The sequence below is a fragment of the Elephas maximus genome, chromosome 19 (assembly GCF_024166365.1).
Source record: "Elephas maximus indicus isolate mEleMax1 chromosome 19, mEleMax1 primary haplotype, whole genome shotgun sequence".
Taxonomy (NCBI): domain Eukaryota; kingdom Metazoa; phylum Chordata; class Mammalia; order Proboscidea; family Elephantidae; genus Elephas; species Elephas maximus.
Genome location: NC_064837.1, coordinates 31,725,792 through 31,748,015, shown reverse-complemented (window position 1 = coordinate 31,748,015; position 22,224 = coordinate 31,725,792). Strand labels below are relative to the sequence as shown.

The window sequence follows — 22,224 nt, the reverse complement described above, 5'->3', positions numbered from 1 at the left end:
GCCATTTCCTTTGGGTTTTCAGCGTTTGCATTGAGTTACTATATAATATTGGTTATTTGTGAAACTCACTTTATTTTACCATTGTAGTAATAAAACAAGCCTTGTCTCTTCCCTGCAAGAGAGTTAGGAGAATGTGAACTTACAGTTTTAAAGCATTGTTAAGTTTCTCAGAGTGGAAGAAGGGGCTGGATATGACGGTTTGAGTGGATACCATTTGCTTTTCTTTAGAGAGGTCAGCAGTACCATCCAGATACTGTTAAAGGAATTATCATTCAGAATATGATATCTATGATTTCATCCTTGATACAGGTCTGGGAGGTCCTAATAAGCTTATTCCATGTTCTTTGCTTAGAGGTTGATAACAGGACCAATCATGAGACAGATAATGCTGATTGACCTTCCACCATGTGTCATTCACTGTGGTAAACTAAGCTCTAAGAGCCTGGGACACAGTGACTCCTCAAAAAAATGTTATCTCCATTATCACTACATGTATCATCTCATTTAATTCTTCCAGTAGCCCTATGAAGTTGATACTATTTATCCCCATTTTACAGATGAGGAAATTGAGGGACAGATTGGTTAAATAACTTGCTCAGTGTCATACAGCTAGTAGCGGAAGAGCTAGGATTCAGATGAAGGCAATCTGACTCCAAGATTTCTGCTCTCCAGCGCTACTCTGTGTGAATGTTTCTGAAAGGATTATTTCTGCTTACTGTTTTTGCATTTGTATTTTTATGTTTATATTTCTGATGGTCGCCTATGTGTCTTGAGTTTCTATACCGTTCTGTAGTATAAAGAAGTACTGAAGACTCATCATATTTTCATAAAATCTTTATCATGTTGGAGAAAGTTGTTGGTAACTGGTCCCTGTATCTAATAATTGCATTTGCTGCACATGGGGCCTTTATGCTCTATCAGAGCAATCAGTAAAGACTTAGGTATCAGGTGATACCTGAGCATAAGTAAAACGAGGAGCCTTCACTAACATTCCATCTATTATAGGATCAAGTTCATAGTCCATCCCACGGGAAACAAGGCTCTTCCAGATCTTGTCCATGAGCAGCTCGCTGGCCTCCCCTCCTACCACTGCTTCGTGCATTCTGTGCTCTTGTGTACTTTTGTGGTGCTGGACCTTCAAATATGCTGTTTCCTCCTATCCCTCCCCCTTCTCTGTCTGAAGAGCTGTTACTTATGTTTAATAAGTGAAATTATAACGTGTCCTTCTCCACATGAAGCATTCTCTTACCTTTCCAGGAAGGTTAGGTGGTTCCTTTTCTATATACTTTGCACTAATGGCATTGTAGTATAGGTATACATATCTACCACTCCCACTAGACTATGAACCCCTCACTGACAGGTGTTATATTCTATTTGTCCTTCCTTTACTTTCACCTGTGCCTGGCTAATAATGAGTATTTAATAAGTATGTAATAAATCAGGTACACTGGTGTGATAGAGATTGTGTGTTTGGGATAGATAATGATAAACCATGTTTTTTCAGATGCAGGTTTGGGAAAACAGCAGTTGAAATTTATCGTTCTTCAGTGCCTGGACAAAATGTATCTGTTCCTTATACCCGTTGCCGTCAAGTCAATTTTGGCTCATAGCAACTCTCTAGGACAGAGTAGAACTGCCCCATAGAGTTCCCAAGGAGCGCCTGGCGGATTCTAACAGCGAACCTTTTGGTTAGCAGCCATAACTCTTAACCACTATGCCACCAATTCACTTGCCCCACAGTTGCAATTCTCCCTAATCTGGGTTATCAAAACTCAGTCAAAGCACTTTCAGTTCTCCCTGTATTAAAATTTTTATGGGTCTGTCTGCCCCATTAGAACCTTTCATTAGGGTTTATTCATCTTCTCTTCTCCCGTAGCATTTTAGAGATAGTAGATGTATGATAAATATTTGCTGGGAACAGTAACACATTTTTTCTTGATAGACGTCATAGTCCTTAAGTTGAAATGAAAAATATATTACTTTCTTAAAGTAATACCCATTTTTTTCCCCTTAGACAAGGAAATATCTGATGAGGAAGGGTCTGGAGATGGAGACTCAGAGGGACTGGGTCTGGAGGAGTCTGATGAGGATCACATGAGTGCTGCTGAAGAACAGGAGTCTGGCAATGATGGGGAGAATGGTCTGGCCTGGAGGAAGAAGAGCAGAAACCGTTCTGGGAAAACATCGGGCTTTAGTGTCCAGAGCATTACTGACTTTGAAAAATTCACCGAGGGGATGGATGACATTGGGAGCAGTGAGGAGGAGGAGGAAGACGAAGAGGAAGAGAGTGATACGGAAGAAGGGGATGGTGAAGAAGACTTTGAGGGTGAGAGTGAGGAGGACAGGGCTGAAGACAGGAACAGCGAAGATGATGGTGTGGTGATGACCTTTTCTGGTGTCAAAGTATCCGAGGAAGTGGAGAAAGGAAGAGCTGTGAAGAACCAGATAGGTTTGTACATGGTTTTGCTGACTGCTTATTTTTCGAAGTATCTGTGTTTGATCTACTTTTTTTGTTTGTTTGTTTTGCTTAGTTTTGGCTTGGTGTCTCTCACCTGTGCCCTTCCAATTAGTTTGTGACATGCGCCACTTACCTGGAGGCCTAAAGCCATTCCTCTGTGCTTAGCCAGCCATTTCTACACCGAGCTGCTTAGCTGGTTCTGCTCTAGTACTTCCGGCTACTGTGGAAGATTACTTTGAAAAGAAGAGAGTTTTTTCTTCTCCCTGGGCTTTGGCATTCCCTCTTTCGTGAGCAAATATTTGCTTGCAAGATGCCGAATTTATTTCCTTTAATAGTGTTTCCATAGCATGTAACTGTGATAATGCTCTGCTGCTTAGAGAACTGGTGTGATTTCCTGCCCCTCTGCCCCTCCCCACCGAGGAAGATTTTATGACTGAGGAATGGGATTCTCTTTTCTTCTTTCTCAGCACTGTGGGACCAGCTCTTGGAAGGAAGGATCAAACTACAAAAGGCTCTGTTGACCACCAATCAGCTTCCTCAACCAGATGCTTTTCCTATTTTCAAGGACCAAGGTGGCCCAGAATTTGCCAGTGCCTTAAAAAATAGTAAGAATACTTATGCTATATTGGAATACTTAGAATCACTAGGCTTCATTGCGATCCACTGGGATTGATGTATCTACAGCACCACAGGGCTAGAGAAGGGATTTTGTTTCAGTGATATTATGGTATAGAGTAATGGTTTTCAACTTTTTTGTTTCTGTAATAACAATGTAATCCTTTTATCAAATGAAGATGACTTTGAAATGGATTGGGTGCTTGAGCCATGTCTATTCCACCTTCTTCTCACCTGCCCTTGTTCCCGCTCCCCTTGGGGTCTCTGTGTTACTTCTTCAGGGCTTCGGGAACACTGTTTGAAAACTCATTGGTACAGAAAAAAGGAGAGAATGAATGACTAAACTCAGTTCATTTAAGTTGGTTTACCATGTACTTAAAAGATGCCTCTCTTTGTTTGGGAGGCTTTTTTTTTTTTTAAACCTTGAATTTGACTAAATATTTATTAGTTTATCAGACAATTTGAGCTGGCTTCCAATTGAGAGGCTTTTAAAACAGCCTGCTTGAGATGATGTAACTCCTGATCTTCCTTTGGGTGGAATATATTTAGAGCGAGGAAAGATGATGACTACAGAGGGAGAAACAAGCTTTAGAAGAGAACCACCAAGCTATAAAGTCAAAGAATTTTAGAAAAGGAATATAGAGATTATTTGGTTCCTAATTCCCTCATTTTACAGATGAGAAAACTGAGGCCCAGAGAATAACTTGCCCAAAGTTACAGAGCTTGTCCATGCATGGCAGAGACAAAACCCCAGCTTTTCTGCCTTATGATCTAGGAGTCTTCCTGCCGTTCCACACTGCCGCCTGTGTTTGTGTGCCTCTGTGCTCAGTGGCACCGAAGGACTGAGGCGGACGGTGATTTGGGTTGAGTTTTCTGTGCACTGTGGTTGGGATTGCTGTGTCTTATTTGCATGCTGAGACCAGTGTTTTCATTTGCTCTTTAAAACTTACAGTGTCATGGACTTAGAGTTGGAAGGAACCTGAGAAGACATCGAATTTGGCTGCTGCCTCATGGTAGAACCATCTTAAACCAAAAGATAATTGTGTGAGATTTCTATGGTAGAGAATTCTGTGAACCTTTCTTGTAGGAGAGTACCTGGTTTAATTAGAAATGAACTTCCTAGTGACCAGTGTTTAGGTTGTATGTCTGCCATACTTGAAGTTTGTTTCCTGTGTGTAAATAGGAAAGAGCTAGCCTGGGCGATCATTCTAGGAACCTTTCATATACCCTGTGGGAGGGGCCTTTACATTCCCTCCCCCAGCTCCCCTTCCTTTTTAAACAATAGCTTGGCAGTCTTCCTTATTTTCGAGATTTTTTGTGAGCACTCCTGTGCTATTTTTAATGCCCCAGTACCCTAATTCCTGGTGTGTCTTTGGAATGAGACCTAGACTACTCTAGATTAAATGTCTTAAATTCTTGATAATAAGGCTTTTCTATTTTGTGACTCGTTATTTTTTTTGCTTGAGCCCTTTTCTTTTTTTGGAGATTGATCTTAATTACAGTATTTTTAGGATTAGCCAGTGTCAGGTGTGCCTATGGACTTCTTTTTTTAAAAATAATTTTTATTGTGCTTTAAGTGAAAGTTTACAAATCAAGTCAGTCTCTCACATAAAAACTTATATACACCTTGCTACATATTCCCAATTACTCTCCCCGCCATGAGACAGCCTATTCCCTCCTTCCACTCTCTCTTTTTGTGTCCATTTTGCCAACTTCTAAGCCCCTCTGCCTCCCATCTCCCCTCCAGGCAGGAGATGCCAACATAGTCTCAAGTGTACACCTGATCCAGGTAGCTCACGCCTCACCAGCATCCCTCTCCAACCCATCGTCCGGTCCAATCCATGTCCGATGGGTTGGCTTTGGGAATGGTTCCTTTCGTGGGCCAACAGAAGGTCTGGGGACTATGACCACCGGGGTCCTTCTAGTCTCAGTCAGACCATTAAGTCTGGTCTTTTTATGAGAATTTGGGGTCTGCATCCCACTGTTCTCCTGTTCCCGCAGGGGTTCTCTGTTGTGCACCCTGTCAGGGCAGTCATTGGTTGTGGCTGGGCACCATCTAGTTCTTCTGGTCTCAGGCTGATGTAGTCTCTGGTTCGTGTAGCCCCTTCTGTCTCCTGGGCTCGTTATTACCTTGTGTCCTTGGTGTTCTTCATTCTTCTTTGATCCAGGTGGGTTGAGACTCATTGATGCATCTTAGATGGCCACTTGCTAGCGTTTAAGACCCCAGACGCCACTCTTCAAAGTGGGATGCAGAATGTTTTCTTGATAGATTTTATTATGCCGATTGACTTAGATGTTCCCTGAAACAATGTGGACATATATTTGGATATGATTTACTTTCTTTAACTATTTTAGTATTTTATTTTACAATAATTCTGATCTTTTTATCTCTTTTTTTGTATTTAACCAGTTGGCACTTTGCATCATCAGTTACTTTGACAAATGTTTATTAATCTGACAGCATGGTGGAGGAGGGAGAGGGAGGGTATGTTTGTTTGATATCACATATTCTAAGATGGGAGGGTGGAGTGTTCTTTCACAGCCAGAATTTCTGGGCATCTGAAGGGTAGCTACTTTTGGTGGGTTTGTTTCAGCCTTCTTTTCATGCCAATGTGATGTAATATGTGGTATACTTCCCTCTGTTGGTAAACAGAGCTTTAAGAAAAATTTTCTTCGCTACATTACCCTGGATAAACAATTTATACTATGCTATAGTTTTTTTTTTTTTTTTATAGTGTAGTTGGAAACTCTGGTGGCGTAGTGGTTAAATGCTACGGCTGCTAATGAAAGGGTTGGCAGTTCGAATTCACCAGGTGCTCCTTGGAAACTCTGTGGGGGAGTTCTGCTCTGTCCTATAGGGTCGCTTTGTATAAGAATCGACTAGATGGCACTGTTTTTTTTTTTTTTTTTAATAGTGTAGCAGTTAAGTGCTACAACTGCTAACCAGGTTGGCAGTTCCAGTCCACCAGGCGCTCCTTGGAAACTTTATGGGGCAGTTCTGCTCTGTCCTATAGGGCCGCTATGAGTTGGAATCGACTTGACGGCAACGGGTTTGGTTTTGGTGTTACATATTATGTAGCTGGTGTGGAACAAAGACTGATATTTGTACCAACACTGGAACTTACTGTCTTTAATTAAATCTCAATTTGTATCAAATTACTTGATATTACAGAGTTTTTAAAGTCAGATTGCCTGGGTTTAGATTCCATCTTAACAATGAATTAACTATGTGACCTTGCACAAGTTAAATTACTCCTAACTTCAACGTAAAATGGGGATAATACATTTGTGAGGATTAAAGGACATAATATAAAGCAGTAGCATAGTGTCTGGCACACAGTACACTTATGAATGTTAGGTACCAAGATTGCCTTTTTCTATTGAAAGAGGCATTTAACAATGTTCAACTACTTGTATAATGATCACTGCAACTAACTATCATCCTCACTGTCTTCAGTGTTTTTTTTTTTTTTACTTTATTAGTGTATTAGTTCGTAGGGCTAGATGGCTTAAAACAGCAGAAATTTATTCTCTCACAGTTCTGGAGACTAGAAGTCCAAAATCAAGGTGTTGGCTGGGCCATGCTGCCTCAGAAGACCCTAGGGAAGAATCTTCCCTTGCCTTATCCTACCTTCTGGTGGTTGTCAGCAGTCTTTGGGGTTCCTTGGCTTGTAGCTGTATCACTCCAGTGTCTGCCTCTGTCTTTACATAGTCTTTTTCCCTTTGTGTCTCTGTATGCCCAAATCTTTCCTTATGAGCACACTAGTCATTGGATTTAGTGCCCATTCTAACCAGTGTGACTACTTTAACTTGATTACATCTGCAAAGACCCTGTTTCCAGATTAGCTCACACTAACAGGTACTGGAAGTTAGGACTTAAGCATTTCTTTTTGGGGGCACAAGTGAACCTGTAACAGTTATTACTCGAAATCCCTATATAATTTGTTCTGGAAAATGGACAGGGTTATGTTTTACTATGATACTTTTATTTCAGCCTTTTATAACTGCTTGGAAAGGTGGCCAGAGATTTCCTTATTTCCAAACCCAGCTACTACTTCCCTGAAACATTTAACCTTTCCTTGAAATATTTTCATTTGGCTTTGGTGATGTTCCATATGGTGTTTGGATTCTCCTTCTACTTTTCTGCTTCCTTCTCTTCTCAGGCTCTTTTTTATCCTCCCAGTGTGAATTTCATTGCATTTAGAATCCTGGTCTCAAGTTGTGCTTTCTCAATATGTTTTCTTCTTGGCATTATCATTTGCTTTCATAGCCCTAAGTATAACCTTAAAAACATTGGACTTTCAGCTATATTCTAGCCATGATAGACTCTTAAACACCATGTCTTTGTACCTTTAACACCTTAAACTCTTAGCACATACCTTCTTCCTTCCCCCAACACACACATGCGCTTTTTCCCCAGTCACCTGGGTGTGGAGACTTTTCCTTTGCTGACAGAATGGGGATTAGAACCCAGGTTGTCTTGACTCTTATCTTACAGACAACTAATTTTTTTCTTTTCTACAATATCTGTTTTTGAACTAGGTAATTCTGGCATAACTTCATAAAATACATAAAGGTAAGAAGTAGAAAGTCCCTCATCAACCTTTATTCACTAGAACCTATTTTGTATCTCTTGACATAAAATGCTCTGGTACCTTGTATCTTTCCAGAGAAGTTCCATGTATATGTAAGGAATTTTGTATATCCCTCCCTTACTTTTTTTGTTTTTACACAATAACATATATGTACTTGCATATTGCTTTTGTTACTTTTAATATGTCTTGTTATTTTCTTTTAATATTCTGTTGGGTCTTAGAGCATAAATATAGGCACCCCGGTGGTGCAGTGGTTAAGGGCACTGTGAATTGGAATCGACTTAACGGCACAACAGCGACAAACGTGTATGTTTATGTATATGCTTGCTATACTTATTGTATGTTATATGTTAGTAATTATAAGTCTTATAACTTTAGAGCCTTGAAGTAGTTTCAAAGCATTTTTTTATATTTTAGTGGCTGTATAAGTGGTAAATCATGAAGTAACCTTAACAAAGGTAAGGGGTTTTCTGTGTACAAAATAATTTCTCTTAAAGAGGCTAGACGTTTCTCTCTGCTTTTCTTTTAAAAAGTTCTACAGCATTAGGAGGGTTTTTTTGTGTGTGTGTTTTATTATGACTTCAGTATATTAATATTTTAATAGAATTTTTTTTTTTTTAAATAATACTATATTGTGTTTTTGGTGCAAGTTTACACAGCAGTTTAGGTTCTCATTCAACAATTTCTGTGCAAATTGTTCAGTGACATTGGTTATGTTCTTGACATTATTTCCGTTCTGGTTGTCCCATTTCCATTAATTTAGTTTCCCTGCCCCCTTACCTTCTTGTCTTTGTTTTAAAGTAATTGTTGACTGTTTGGCCTCATGTAGAGCAATACTCATGGGTGGTATTCATTATTATTATTATTCATTATTTTGTGAGTATCTCAGGGTAATAGTCTTGGGGAGTCTTCCAGTTTCAACTGGTCCAGTAAGTCTGGATTTTTTTTTAAGAATTTGAGGTTCAGTTCGGGAGGTGTATTTTTTATGTTGGTGGCAACAGTATGTAAGGAAGAAGGGAAGTTACTAAGGAAATGTCAGCATGTGTTTTTTATTTAAAACTTCATTATGGAAAATATCAATGCTATTTGATGTACTAGAGAGATTAGTATAATGAGCCCCCGTATACTGTCGCCAGCTTAAATAATTATCAACTCATGGTCAATCTTGTTTAATCTGTACTTTCCCCTGATCTCTGGGTTAGTTTGAAGCAAATACCAGGCACCCTATCATTTTATCAGTAAATATTTCAACATGTGTCTCTAAAAGATAAGAATTTTTAAAAAGTACAATACCATTATCTCACACGAAAACATTGACACTGATTTCTTAATAGGCGTAACTGATTTCAGTGGGTGGGAGAATTGAGAGCATTTCTCTCACAGGTATGCTCTACTGTCTTCAGAGTTTGTTCTGTTGCTTTAAATGAGGTGATTAAAAGAAAGCTAAACTTCAGCCGTAATAAGTTGACCTTTTAGTGAAATGCATGTTATTAATGTATTTAATGAGATGCGTTACAAACTGCAGTAAGCACCATGTTTCATTACAAGTCTAAAATGCAGTATTATTAAAGACCTTTAATAGAAACAACGGTTGACATTTTGATATTTCCCATAATCAAAAAACAGCTGAGAACACAGTATAATGTAGTATAAATACAGAGGAAGTGTTCACTTTTTTTACTTTGAAGAGTATAAAAACAAATTAACTATTAATAAATTATATTTTGTTTGCTCCTCTTTGTCTTTTCTTAACCACTTATAGGTCATATTCACCCTTTCAGCTCTGTGGTCCCTCCCGCTGACCCCCAAATTATTTTGACTTGAATAGACTAAAATTTTTAATACTCGTTTGACCTTAGCACTAATAGACACTTGACAGAATACTTTTTCAAATATTCAGAAAACTGTGGACAGTCATGTAGTTCTTGCTAATGTTTCCGTTTTTTTTTTTTTCCCCAAAATTCAAAAGGTGCTAAAGATTATGTATTGAAAATCCTCGTTGAGGCCTCTATAGCCTGCCGCCAGGTTCCCTATCCAGTAGGTAACCCCTATATTATCAGTGAATCCTCTCTTTTTTTAAGTTACTTAGTTGCCTTAGGTGACAAATCTATGAACTTATATTTCTGTGTTCTCTCAGTCAACACTTTATGGGTTCATGGCAAAGTTCTCACCAGTGATCTGTAGAACCCTGAAATATTCTTAATTACTTGGGATGGGTGTAAGTATTACTTGGGGTGAAGGCACTTTTTAGTGTGTCCAAATATAGCATTGTGTGGGTTTAAGTATCCTGATTATGGCAGACTTCATGATGTGAGATTAATCGTTTTATTTCAGCCGATGGCTATCATTTTTTAAAAATCGATTTGCTGTTCTAATGATAAGAATATGTCATGCTTATTTCAGAAATTCAGAAAATATATAAAAATACAAGGAAGAAAACAAGGATTACCTGTAATCCTACTGCCTAGAGGTAACCATGGAAACCCTGGTGGCATAGTGGTTAAGAGCCACAGCTGCTAACCAAAAGTTCAGCAGTTTGAATCCACCAGGCGGTCCTTGGAAACCCTATGGGGTAATTCTACTCTGTACTGTAGGGTCACTACAAGTTGGAATCAACTTGACAGCAGCGGGTTTGGTTTTTTTAAGAGGTAACCATTGTTGTCATTTTGATGAATATCCTTTCAGACCTTTTTCTGTGGTCATAGTCACACGCTTTTCTTTTTTTCATACTTCTTTTTAAAATAAAAATGGAATCATATATGTACTATTTTGTAAGTTTATTTTTTCTGCTTAATATATTTTTTCATGTCAGTATATTTAGATGTACACCAGCATTTTCAGTGGCTACAGAGTATTCCATTTCATAGATTTATTGCAGTTTATTTAACCAATCTGTATTGATGGATGCTTAGGTTTATTCTAGGTTTTCACTTTTTTAAAGCATGCTTTGATAAATATCCTTGTACATACACATTTGTGCAATTCATCTAAAAGTACCACTGTCCAGTAGAAATGTAATGCAAGCCACATATGTAATTTTAAATTTTCTAGTAATTACATTAAAAAAGTAAAATTAGATACAATTTTAATAATGTATTTTATTTAGCCCAGTATATAAAAAAATTATAGTTTTAACATGTAATCAGTATAAAAATATTGAGGTGTTTAATATTCTTTTTTTCATACTAAGTCTTTGAAATCCAGAGTGTATTTTACACTCACGGCTCATCTCAATTTCGACTAGCCGCGTTCCGAGTGCTTGGTAGCCACATGTGGGTAGTTGATACTTATTGAACAGTACAGATCCCCAGTCCCTGGAAGTATTATTGCTAGGACAAAGGGAAAGTGCCTTTTTTTTTTTTTAAAGACTTTTTTGGAATATATTATCAAATTGCCCTTAGAAGAGTTGTAACAATTTACGTTTTCATTTGTAACAGTTACTGTCTCTGTCACAATGTTGCCAATACAGCGTATTATTGATCTTTTTTTTTTAATATTTTATTGTGTTTAAGGTGAAAGTTTACCCAGCAAATTAGATTCCCATGTAACAGTTTCTTCACAAAGTATTCAGTGGTATTGCTTACATTTTTCACAGTGTGTCATCATTTTCATTCACTCCGCTCTGTTTGTACCATTTCCAGGATAGCGGTCCCCTCTTGACTGCGGGGAATATGTTCCAAGACCCCCCATGGGTGCCTGAAACCTTGGATAATACCGAATAATAATAATATACTGTTTTGTCCTATACCTACATAGCTATGATGAAGTTTAATTTATATGTTAGGTACAGTAATAGACTAACAACAACAATAATAAAATAGAACAATGATAAATAATATACTGTAATAAAAGGCATATGAATGTGGTCCCTGGGCAGGATGGAGCAGGATGGCGCAAGATTTCATCATGGTACTCATTTAACATTTTGGACCATGAGTAACTGAAACAGTGGAAAGAGAAACTTTGGATGGGCGGTGGAGGGCGGGGGGGGGGTAGTGGAGACCAACGTATTCTAGTTTCCCTGCCCCCTTACCTTCTCCTCTTTGCGTTAGAGTAATTTTTGACTATTTGGTCTCCTATAGATAATTTTTTTAAAGGAGCTCATTACTCACAGGTGATATTCTTTATTTTGTGAGCCAGTCTGTTAGTTAGCTACAAGGTGACCTCAAGGGGTAATTTCAGTTTAAGATTTAAAGTATATCTCAGGGCGACCATCTTGGGGTGTTCTCTAGTTTCAACTGGTTTCTGGACTTTTTAAGAATTTGATTTCTGGTCCACATTTTTCTTCTGTTCTGTAAGGATCCATCTGTTGTGTTCCTGATCAGAATGGTCAGTAGTGATAGCTGGGCACCATCTAGTTCTTTTGGTCTCAGGATAGATGAGGCCATGAATTGGTAGACTGTTAGCCCTGTAGACTGCTTTCCTCTGAGTCTTTGGCTTCCTTCTTTCTCCTTTGTTCTGGATGAGTAGAGACCAATAGTTGTATCTTAGATGGCTGCTTGCAGGCTTTTAAGACCCCAGACACTACTTACCACATTGGGATGTAGAATATATACTTTTTGAACTATATTATGCCAGTTAACTGAGTTGTCCCATGAGACTATGGTCCTGAGCCTTCGAACCAGAAAACCAATCTTGTGAGGTATTTGGTTATGTCTAAGAAGTATCTGTAACTGTGTCTCCTATGTGGTTTATTGTATATGTGGATATACATGCATGCACACACATACCTGTATGCACGTATGCCTATAGATACTTCTATGTGTGTACTCATACGTACCCACGTATTCATACTTGTATGCTTACATGCCTATCTACATATTTGTGTAACCATACACGTATTTTTTGGTTATTGTTGGTGTTGTTGCAAAATTATGTTTGTCATATCCTTTACCAAAATGTCCTTTTCTCTTAGTGACATTGCTTACTTTGTTCAAGCTGTGTGTACTTTACCCACATCCGATGCTACTTTTCCTATCACCAAAACTAATAAGTGTCTGCTATCTCAAGAGTGCTTACCCCTCCCTCCGCAACTCACCCCTGGTAACTGCCAATGAGCATTGGTCTCTGTGTGTTTATCAGTTCTTGTCTTCTTATAAAAGTGTGATCATACAATATTTGTCCTTTTGTGATTGACATGTTTCACTCAGCATAATGTCCTCCAGATTCATCCACATTATGTTTCAAGGACTCGTCGTTGTTCTTCATGGCTACATAGTATTCCGTTGTGGGTATGTACTGCATTTTGCTTACCCATTCATCCGTTGAGGGGCACTTAGGTTGTTTCTATGTTTTTGCTATTGTGAATAATGCCACAATGAACATAGGTGTGCATATGTCTATTCGTGTCACTGCTATTAGATCTCTGGGGTATGTACTTAGAAGTGGGATTGCTGGATCATAAGGTATTTTTTATTTCTAGCATTTTGAGAAAGTACCATACTGTTTTCCATAGTGGTTGTACTATTTTGCAGTTCCACCAGTAGGGGATAAGGGTTCCAGTCTCCCCAAATCCAGTCACCAGGATTTGTTGTTTTCTGTTTTTTTTTTTTTTCTTTAATCAGTGTCATTTCAGGGGTGAGATGGTATCTCACTGTAGTTTTGATTTGCATCTCTGATCTCTTATGTTTCATAAACTGTAGGTGGAAAATAAAGGCTTTCATTTCTTGATAACTTTCTGTTTGGTATTTATATAACGCCTGTTGAATTAGCATTGAAATATATGCTAATGTTTTATATATTTATTAGAGAATGAGTTCTGAGTAGAAAGACTTCTGGTCCCTCTTGAGCTATTACTTAATTTTCCCAACCTGGCTAATAAGGGATTTATAGTATGTGGAGAGTAAAGTTGGATCACAGGGAAGGTGCTTTTTCAAAGTAACCAAATGGTGGAACCAGGAAGGAAGTGCCAGATTCTCAGGCTGTGTTCCTACCTTATCTGAAAAAATGAGTCTTAAATTGGCCAGGGAGCTGTGGAAGTTAAGGACAGCTTGAAAACTACTGAGACCAATCTAGTCAGATTTGTTTTACTGTTTTAGAGTTGGATTTCTTAGGAATCAGGGCTGTCTTCAGCATCAGAAACACTTTTTTAATAGTGATGAGTTCGGGAAAGGAAGGAACCCTGACCTGTAGTAGCTAGTAGTTTCACTCTATCCACTGTATTCACGGCGAAGTTGTACACGCCAATGTATGTTGGAGCCTCTTTATATGTGCATTTAATTAGATTTAACTGTATGTGCCTGGCCAAAAGTAAAAGAGGGAAGGGAGAAACGATCTGAATAATGGCAGTAATTCTGCCTGCCATTTTATTCAGTGAGTGAATGCCCTGGAGTGAGTATGAGATGGCAGGTGGAATCTGTTTTTTACTTCAGTTATTCTTTGTTCCTGGGTCCCTCTCCAGTGAGCATCTCCTTATACAGAATATGAACCTAGTGTTTAAAGTTAACACATACAGTGTTTGTACAGCATGGTTCCCAGATATAATTATGTGTGTTTAATTATGTGAGGAGAAAAGCATTGAACTTATTGAGAGACAGCATAGTGCTCTACTTTATGGGTAATTTAAGGGACTTTCAAAATAAGTTTGTTAGATCTTGATTTTTGCTTTATGCTCAGCCTTTAAAACCTAACCACTTTATAAGATGCTACTCCATTGTTATTATGTAGCAGTCTTAAGGCATATTCTTAAATTGTTTTATTCAAAACATATATGAGTATGATAAATAGCACAGAAGCATTCAGGAAGAAGAGCAACAATCCTTTGCCTTACATTTAGCATTATTCTGTTTGTCTTTTACTCATAGAATTTTAGGTAGTTCGATTATGTCACTGTTTCTTGGTTTATTCATTCTCTGGTATGAGAGTTGAGGATGCTGCTGAGAAGCTAAGTAAGATGTGATTGAGCGTTGACCATTTAACTCAGCAACATGGTGGTGAGCTGTGACCTCGATGAGCCATTTTGATGGAGTGGTAGGGATACATCTTGACTGGAGTGGGTTCAAGAGAGAATGGAAAAAGGAATTTGAAACAGTGAGTATAGACAGCTCTTTTAAGGGATGTTGCTTTAAAGGGGAACAGAGAAAGGACATTGGATGGACAGTGACGTGGAGTCAAGAAATAGTGTTTCTGGTTGTTTTTGTGTTTTTGAGATGGAAGAAATAGCAGCATGTTTGTATATTGATAAGAATGATGCAGCGGAGAGGGGAAAATTGATGATGTAGAAGATGGGAGACATCTGCTGTAGCAGTGCCCTTGAGTAGGTAAGAAGAGGAGATGGGACCAGTGCACAAGAAGGGTTGGGCTTAGATAGCAGTGTGGACAGCTTAGCTATAGTGACAGGTAGGAGTCTGTAAAAATTCTCTTTTGAGTGTTAAATTTTCTTTGAAACAGAAATCAAGGTCATAAATTGTGAATGAGGAATAGAGGAAGAGGTAGTAGAGATTTTGAGGAGAAGGTATGAAATAGCCATTTCATCTTCTTTCCAATACGGTCTTACAGTCTGCCCTGTAAGTATAACCAGGATTTTAGTGCTTTACTTATTTGTTGACTCTAAGAGTTGAAAACCAGCAAACTGCATTTATAATGTTATAACTGTGGAATTAAAGTATAATACCAGGGGAGGGCAGAACTGGAAAATTTCATTTACTTTTCTATGGATTTAGCGTCTTGACTCCTAGGCCATTCAAAGGAGAAGGTGCCTAGCTTCAAAGGGCAAGTGTGTCTTTTGGTATCCTCCGCTAGTTACTGAAACTCATGCAGTATTTTAGTTTGTTTTACATATGGGCTATTGTATAATTTTTTTTCTTTAAGTTTCCAATTTCCTTGTACCTTGCTTTCATCATCTTAAGCTTTTTTTTCCCCCCCAAACTCTAAATCATACCAACTCTTCTATAAAAATATTCCAGTTTGAACTGGTTCTCTGGGGTTGTAGCACAGTTCTTCTGTGGTGTATTGCTCTTCTAGGTTGGAGCCACTGCTTTTGGGTACTCTTCCATTATCTTGGTTTATTTCATCAATTTGTTGGGTAGCTTCTTAAAAAAAAAAACATGCAGGAGGAGTAAATTATCTGAGTTCTTGTAGGTTTAAAAATACTCTGCCCTCATTCTTAATTGATGTTGTGATTGGGTATACATTTCTAGGTTGAAAATTACTTCCCTTCAGACTTTGAAAGTATGGCCCTGTATTAGTTTCCCATTGCTGTTGTAACAAACTACCACAAATGTAGTGGCTTAAAACAATGCTAATTTATTATCTTATTGTTATGGATTGAATTGTGTCCCCCAAAAATGTGTATCAACTTGGCTAGGCCAGGATTCCCAGTATTGTGTAGTTGTCCACCATTTTGTGATCTGATGTGATTTTTCTATGTTTTGTAAATCATGGCCTCTATGATGTTAATGAGGCTGGATTAGAGGCAGTGGTTTATCTTAATGAGGCAGGCTGTAATTACGATGTATCTTGGGTCAGTCTCTTGAGATATAAAACGAGAAACAAGCAGAGAGGAGAGGGGCCTCATACCACCAAGAATGAGGAACCAGGAGGGGAGCACATCCTTGGGCCCTGGGGTGCCTGCACTGAGAAGCTTCTAGACCAGGAGAAGATTGATGACAAGGACCATTCCCCCAAGCCTACAGAGAGAGAAAGCCTTCCCCGGGAACTGGCACTGTGAATTTGGACTTCTAGCCTCCGAGACTGTGAGAGAATAAATTTCTTTGTTAAAGTCACCTGCTTGTGGTATTTCTGCTGTAGCAGCACTAGTTAACTAAGGCACTTAACAATTCTAGAAGTCAGAAGTCTTAAAATCACTATGTCCTCAGGGCTGCATTCCTTCTGCAAACTCTAGGGGACAATCTGTTTCCTTGCCTTTTCCAGCTTTTAGAGGCTGTCGGTATTCCATAGCTCATGGGCCCTCTTCCGTCTTCAGAACCAGCAATCCTATCTCCTTTCCTGACTCTGACCTTCCTGCCTCCCTCCACTGATGTTTAAGGACCCTTGTGATTTTGGGTCTCACCTGGATAATCCAGGATAACCTTCCCATCTCAGGATCCTTAACTTAATCACATCTGCAGAGTTCCTTTTGCCATGTAAGGTAACATATTTGTAGGATCTGGGGATTAGGATGTGGACATCTTTAGGGGACTGTTATTCAGCCTACCACAGGTTCTCTTGTCTTTTACCATCTTGGCGTTGTTAATGAGAAAGTGGTTTCTGGTTTGAGTCTCAGTCCCTTGTAGGTGACTTGTTTTTGCTCTTTGGAAGTGTTTGGGATTTTTTTCCTTGGTTTTCTAAAATTACAGTATGATAAAAAATAACATAAAATAAATTTTTTTTTTTTTTTATGTCTAGGTGGGGGTTCTTTTTCATTTACTATGCTGAACACTTTCATTGGCCCCTTTAAATCTGAAGGCTGAGGGCCTTCGGTTTTGGGAAAATCTCTTCTAATTTCTTTGATTTCCCACCCTCCATTTTCTCTGCTCTTTTAGATATTAAACCTGAATTGGTATTGTGTCTCTTATGTGTTCTCTAACATTTTCCATCTTTTTGTCATTTTCCATGTCTATGTTCTGAAAGATTTCGACTTTGATTTAAAGTTCTTCCATTGATTTTTTTTTTTGCAATCATATATTTCATCTCTAAGAAGTGTTTTGTTTTCTTAAGGTTTTTTTTTAATATAATTAATATACTTAGAGGGTATTGTTGTTGTGTGCCATAGAGTCTATAGAGTCGATTCTGACTCATCGCAACCCTATAGGACAGAGTAGAACTGCTCTATAAATTTTCCTAGGTTGTAAATATTTATGGGAGCAGATCTCCAGGACATTTCTTCAAGAGAGCTACTGGTGGGTTTGAACCACAGACCTTTAGGTTAACAGCCAAGCATGTAACCATGTGCCACCAGGGCTCCTGAGATTATATTAGGTACTAAAGATTTTTGGCTTTTTTTTAACGTTCTCTTTAGTTGCTCAAATCGTCCCAGCTATTCTGCTTATCTTGGACCTTTTCTTCTCTTTTTAATATTCATCAAAGTTATGCATGTGTGTAATTTAGAGTCAGTAATTTTATGAACTTGTTATGGAAAGCAGGGGTCTGCTGTGTTTGCATGTCACCCCATGCCATAATCCATTCTTCTGAATAACAATTACATTTTTAATTATTTTGTTGTATTTTTTTGGAATCCATGGATTTATCTCCAAATATCTAACATGATCTGTTTCTACTTGATTTTTTACTCTTAAGCATTATCTACTGACTCCTGGTTATGAAAAGGAGAATTTAGCTCTTGTTCCTACTACAGTCATAAACACTTTCTGTCCTTCATAGTTACATTGTAATTTGCTTAGATCAATATTCAGTGTTTACATTATTATTTGTATGTAAACACTATTCATAGTTGAGCCAAGAAGTGTATATTCTGTGATTAATTTTCCTTTCCCACACATCATTTTGTTTTCTAGAGGTTATAATTGTTGCATTTTTGTTTGTTTAGTTTTTTATGTAGTGATTTAAACCCAAATTTTCTTCAGTTATATAAATCTCCCCTCAGGGTAGTCAGTTACATCAGATATTCTGCCAGTTTATCTTTTTGAAGAAGTTTTTCCCAGAGGCTTGAATTTGGACCTTTCACCTTCTGAGGTGCCCAGCTCTCATCCTGGGAGCTCCCTTCACCATCACTCAGCAGATACCTTAGCATCTCGTTTCTGTGGCTCTCCTACTCCAAGATCTTTCTTGGTTTACTCTGTTGTTTTGGTGAAACACATCTAGTAGCTTCCTAAAAAGTGTATGGGGGCTGTTTTTTTAGGAACTTGATTGTCTGAAAATGTCTTTACTCTACCACCACAATTGATTGATTGTTTGACAGTGTATAGATTTCTATAGAATGCTCCATTACCTTCCAACTTTCAAAGTTGCTGTTGGTAAGTCAGAAGCCATTCTGGCTCCTGATCCTGCTTTTTTTTCCTCCCTCCTGGGAAGCTGGGTCTTCTCTTTGTCCTTAGAATTCTGAAATTTCATGATGGTACACCATGGTATGGGTTTGTTTCCATCCATTGTGCAGAGTACTTAGAGGCCTTCTTACTTTAGAAACTCATGCCTTTCAGTCCTGGAAAATTTTTCTGAAATTATTTTGTTATTGATTTCTTCCCCTCTGTTTTCTCTTCTTTTTCTCATCAGTTTTCTGTTTCCTTTTTTATTCTACTTCCTAAAACATTTCCTCAATTTTATTTTCAAGCCTTCCTACTGAGCTTTTTATTTCTTCTTTCATATTTAAATTTTATTTCTCTGGGGACATGTATGTTAGAATGATTCATAACCCTATAACCTGTTGTCATTGAGTCGATTCCTACTCATAGTGACCCTATAGGACAGAGCAGAGCTGCCCTACAGGGTTAGCTGCCCAAGCTCTTAACAATTGCATCACCAGGGCTTTAAAAAAAAAAAGAAAGTGTATATGTATATGTATGTATACATATATGTGTATAATTAAAAAAAAAATTTATTTAGTTTTTATTGTTCTTGAGAATATACAGAGTAGAAGATACACCAAGTCAGCATGCACAAATTCAGCAAATACCATGACATTGATTATGTTCTTCAAGTTGTGCAACCTTCTCACCCTCCTTTTCCAGATTGCTCCCCCCATATAAGCTCACTGCCCCCTAAGCTTCCTGTTTAATCTTTGGAGTTGCTTTTGTCAGTTTGATACCGAGTTGATAAAAGAGCACAATGTTCAAGGCAGATATTCTTGTTAAGCTAAGTAATTTGGTTTAAAAAGGACTTCAGGGGGTATTTTTGGTTTAAGGCTTAGGTTATCTCAGGGCAGTAGTTTCAGGGATTCATCCAGCCATCATAGCTCCAGAAAGTCTGGATTCCATGAGAATTTGAACTTCAGTTTTTCATTTTCCACCTTTTGATTAGGATGTTTCTATAGAATCTTTGATCAAAATGTTCAGTAATGGTAGCCAGGCACCGTCCAGTTCTGGTCTCATGGTAAAGGAGGCAGTTGTTCATAGAGGCAATTAGCCACACATTCCATTTCTTCCTCCTATTTCTGACTCTTCTTCCTGTATTGCTCCAGGCAAATGGAGACCAATTATTGTGCCTTGAATGGCCGCTTGCAAGGTTTTAAGACCCCGGCACTGTGCACTGAACCAGGAGGTAGAACAGAAGCGCTAAACATACTAGGCCGATTAACTGGGATGTCCTAGGAAACCGTGACCCTAAACTTCCAAACCGAGAAACCAAATGTGCCATGAGGTATTTGGTTGTACACAAGCAGCCTCAGCACCTGCTTTTTTTTTTTTTTTAATGTATGTGTTACAGAACATTTGCCGATTCTGCTTTTTTACAGGCATACAGCTTAAGTCAATTACCCTAACTGGCTGTGCAACCCATACCCTTAATCAGTACAATTTTTTCCATCACTGTGAACTGAAACTCTGTGCTCTATACATATTTTTTTTAAATGTTCTTTTTCCTGTATAGTCTGTTTTCTTCCTTTTGTTTTAACCCCTATGTAACATGATGTTAGATATTTTCCTCAGTTATTTGATGATCTTTTTGTTCTCTGTTGACTTCTCAGAGTAGGGTACCAAAAAGTTGATGGAACCTTTGTCTATGGCTTCCATTGTAAAATTTTCATTTTAAAGTTCCGGTGTAAAGTAGATCTTTGTTCTTTATGGAATCATAGTCACTAGGGAAGATTCCCAGTCTCCTTTCTGGCTGCCAGCATTCTAGGACATGAGTAGGCTGGGGATCTCGGCATTCAGTCTGTGGGCGTTAACTTTTCCCTCTGTTTTTGGTATTACACCCTTGCTCTGTACCATCTTTTTAATTCTCTTCAAAGAATAAACCTCCAGACTTCTGCCTGGGAAAGGGAAAGGATCTGTTATTTTACCTGCCTTCTGTTGTTTTTAGTCCTGTCTTCATCCCCTCGTCTAGAGGTGCCTTGCATTACCAATTTCTGAGACTTCTGGGGGTTCTTTTCTGAACTGTAAGTAAAATTGCTTCCCATTCTTTTCCACTGCTAACAGCGGAGTCAGCTTGCTCAGGTTTGCTCAGTTATTATTTGTCTGTCTGCTTTCTTTAAATACTGTTTCATTGAGGTGTAATTGACATATAATGAACTGAATATATTGCAGTGTACAGTTTGAAAAGTTATGACATATGTAGATACTAATGAAACCATCACCATAATCAAGACAATGAATATATTTCTCATACTCAAAAGTGGCCTCAGCCTCTTTGTGATCTCCCCCTCCTGACCCTCCCTATCCCTAAAAAAAAAAAAAAAAAAAAGCAACCACTAATTCGCTTTCTGTCAATATGGTTTGCATTTCCTAGAATTTTTTATAAATGGATCATGCAATTTGTATCTTTTTTGTCTAGCTTTCACTTAGCGTAATTATTTTGTCAATAATTCATTGCCTTTTATTGGTGAATAGTATTCCATTGTATGGATATACCACAATTGCTTTGTTCGTGGTTTTGTCTACTATAAATAAAGCTGCCATAAACATTTATATACAGATTTTTGTGTGGACATTTCTCTTGGGTAACAGAATGGCATGACTGGGTTACATGTTAAGTATATGTTTAACTTTTCAAGAAACTGCCAAACTGTTTTCCAGAGTGGTTATACCATTTCACATTCCAATCAGTGCACTAGGGCTCTAGTGGCTCCACATCCTCGCAGACACGTGGTATGGTCAGTCTTAATTTTAGACATTCTAATAATTGTGTAGTCCATCTGCTTTTTAACTTACAAAACTGAGTTGCTATCATCTATCTCATCCTTTTTCCTTCCTTTGTGGGTTTATTCCTTTTAAAAATTACTTTAATCAGTGGACTAGAATAAAAAAATAGAGTGTCCAGAAATAGAGTATCACATGTATGGTCAAATGACTTTTTACAAAGGTGTAAAGTCAGTTCAGTGGAGAAAGGATAGCCTTTTTAACAGATGATACTGGAACAATTGAATATTCATATGCAAAAAAAAAGAGCGTCAACCTATACCTCATGTTTTAAAAAATTGACATGAAATACATTATTGACTTAAATGTAAAATTAAGACTATAAAGCATTTTGAAGAAAACATGGGAGAAAAGTCTTCATGACTTTGGGTTAGGCAGAGACTTCTTAGTCACGACATCAAAAGCATGATCTGTAAAAAGAACAAATTGATGATTGGGCTAAAGCAAAATTTTAAACTTTTGCTCTGTGAAAGACTGTTGACAGCGCTAAGAGACAAGCTACTGACCAGGAAAAATATTTGCAAATCACACATTTGGAAAAGAACTTGTATCCAGAATATATAAAGAACTCTCAAAACTCAACAATAAAAAAAATACTCATTTTAAAAAATGGGCAAAAATGTAATTAATGGCACTGAATTGTACACTTAATGGTTAAAATGACAAATTTTATGTAAAATATATTTAACTTCAAAAAAAAGGTAAAAGAAATTAAAAAAATAAAAATTCCAGCAGGGTATTAACTGTGGAGAAATGTTTGTTTTGGTCCTATTGGTTTTTATTTTTGTAAATTATTTTAAAGAGCAAA

General features: G+C 37.9%; 1 protein-coding gene across 4 annotated transcripts in view; it reads left to right on the top strand.

Annotated features, from left to right (window-relative positions):
- The window catches only part of AATF (apoptosis antagonizing transcription factor), a 115,692-nt gene that overhangs the window by 2,022 nt on the left and 91,446 nt on the right, over window positions 1–22,224 (top strand). For 3 of the 4 annotated variants that reach the window (XR_007513991.1, XM_049859455.1, XM_049859456.1), the window contains exons 3-4: window positions 2,015–2,449; window positions 2,926–3,063. Coding sequence is in view for 2 of the 4 variants with exons in the window: in XM_049859455.1 (XP_049715412.1) it covers window positions 2,015–2,449; window positions 2,926–3,063 (573 nt within the window). In the remaining 2 variants the exon portion in view is untranslated. The remainder of the gene's footprint in view (window positions 1–2,014; window positions 2,450–2,925; window positions 3,064–22,224) is intronic. The other variant, XR_007513992.1, reaches the window with a different exon arrangement.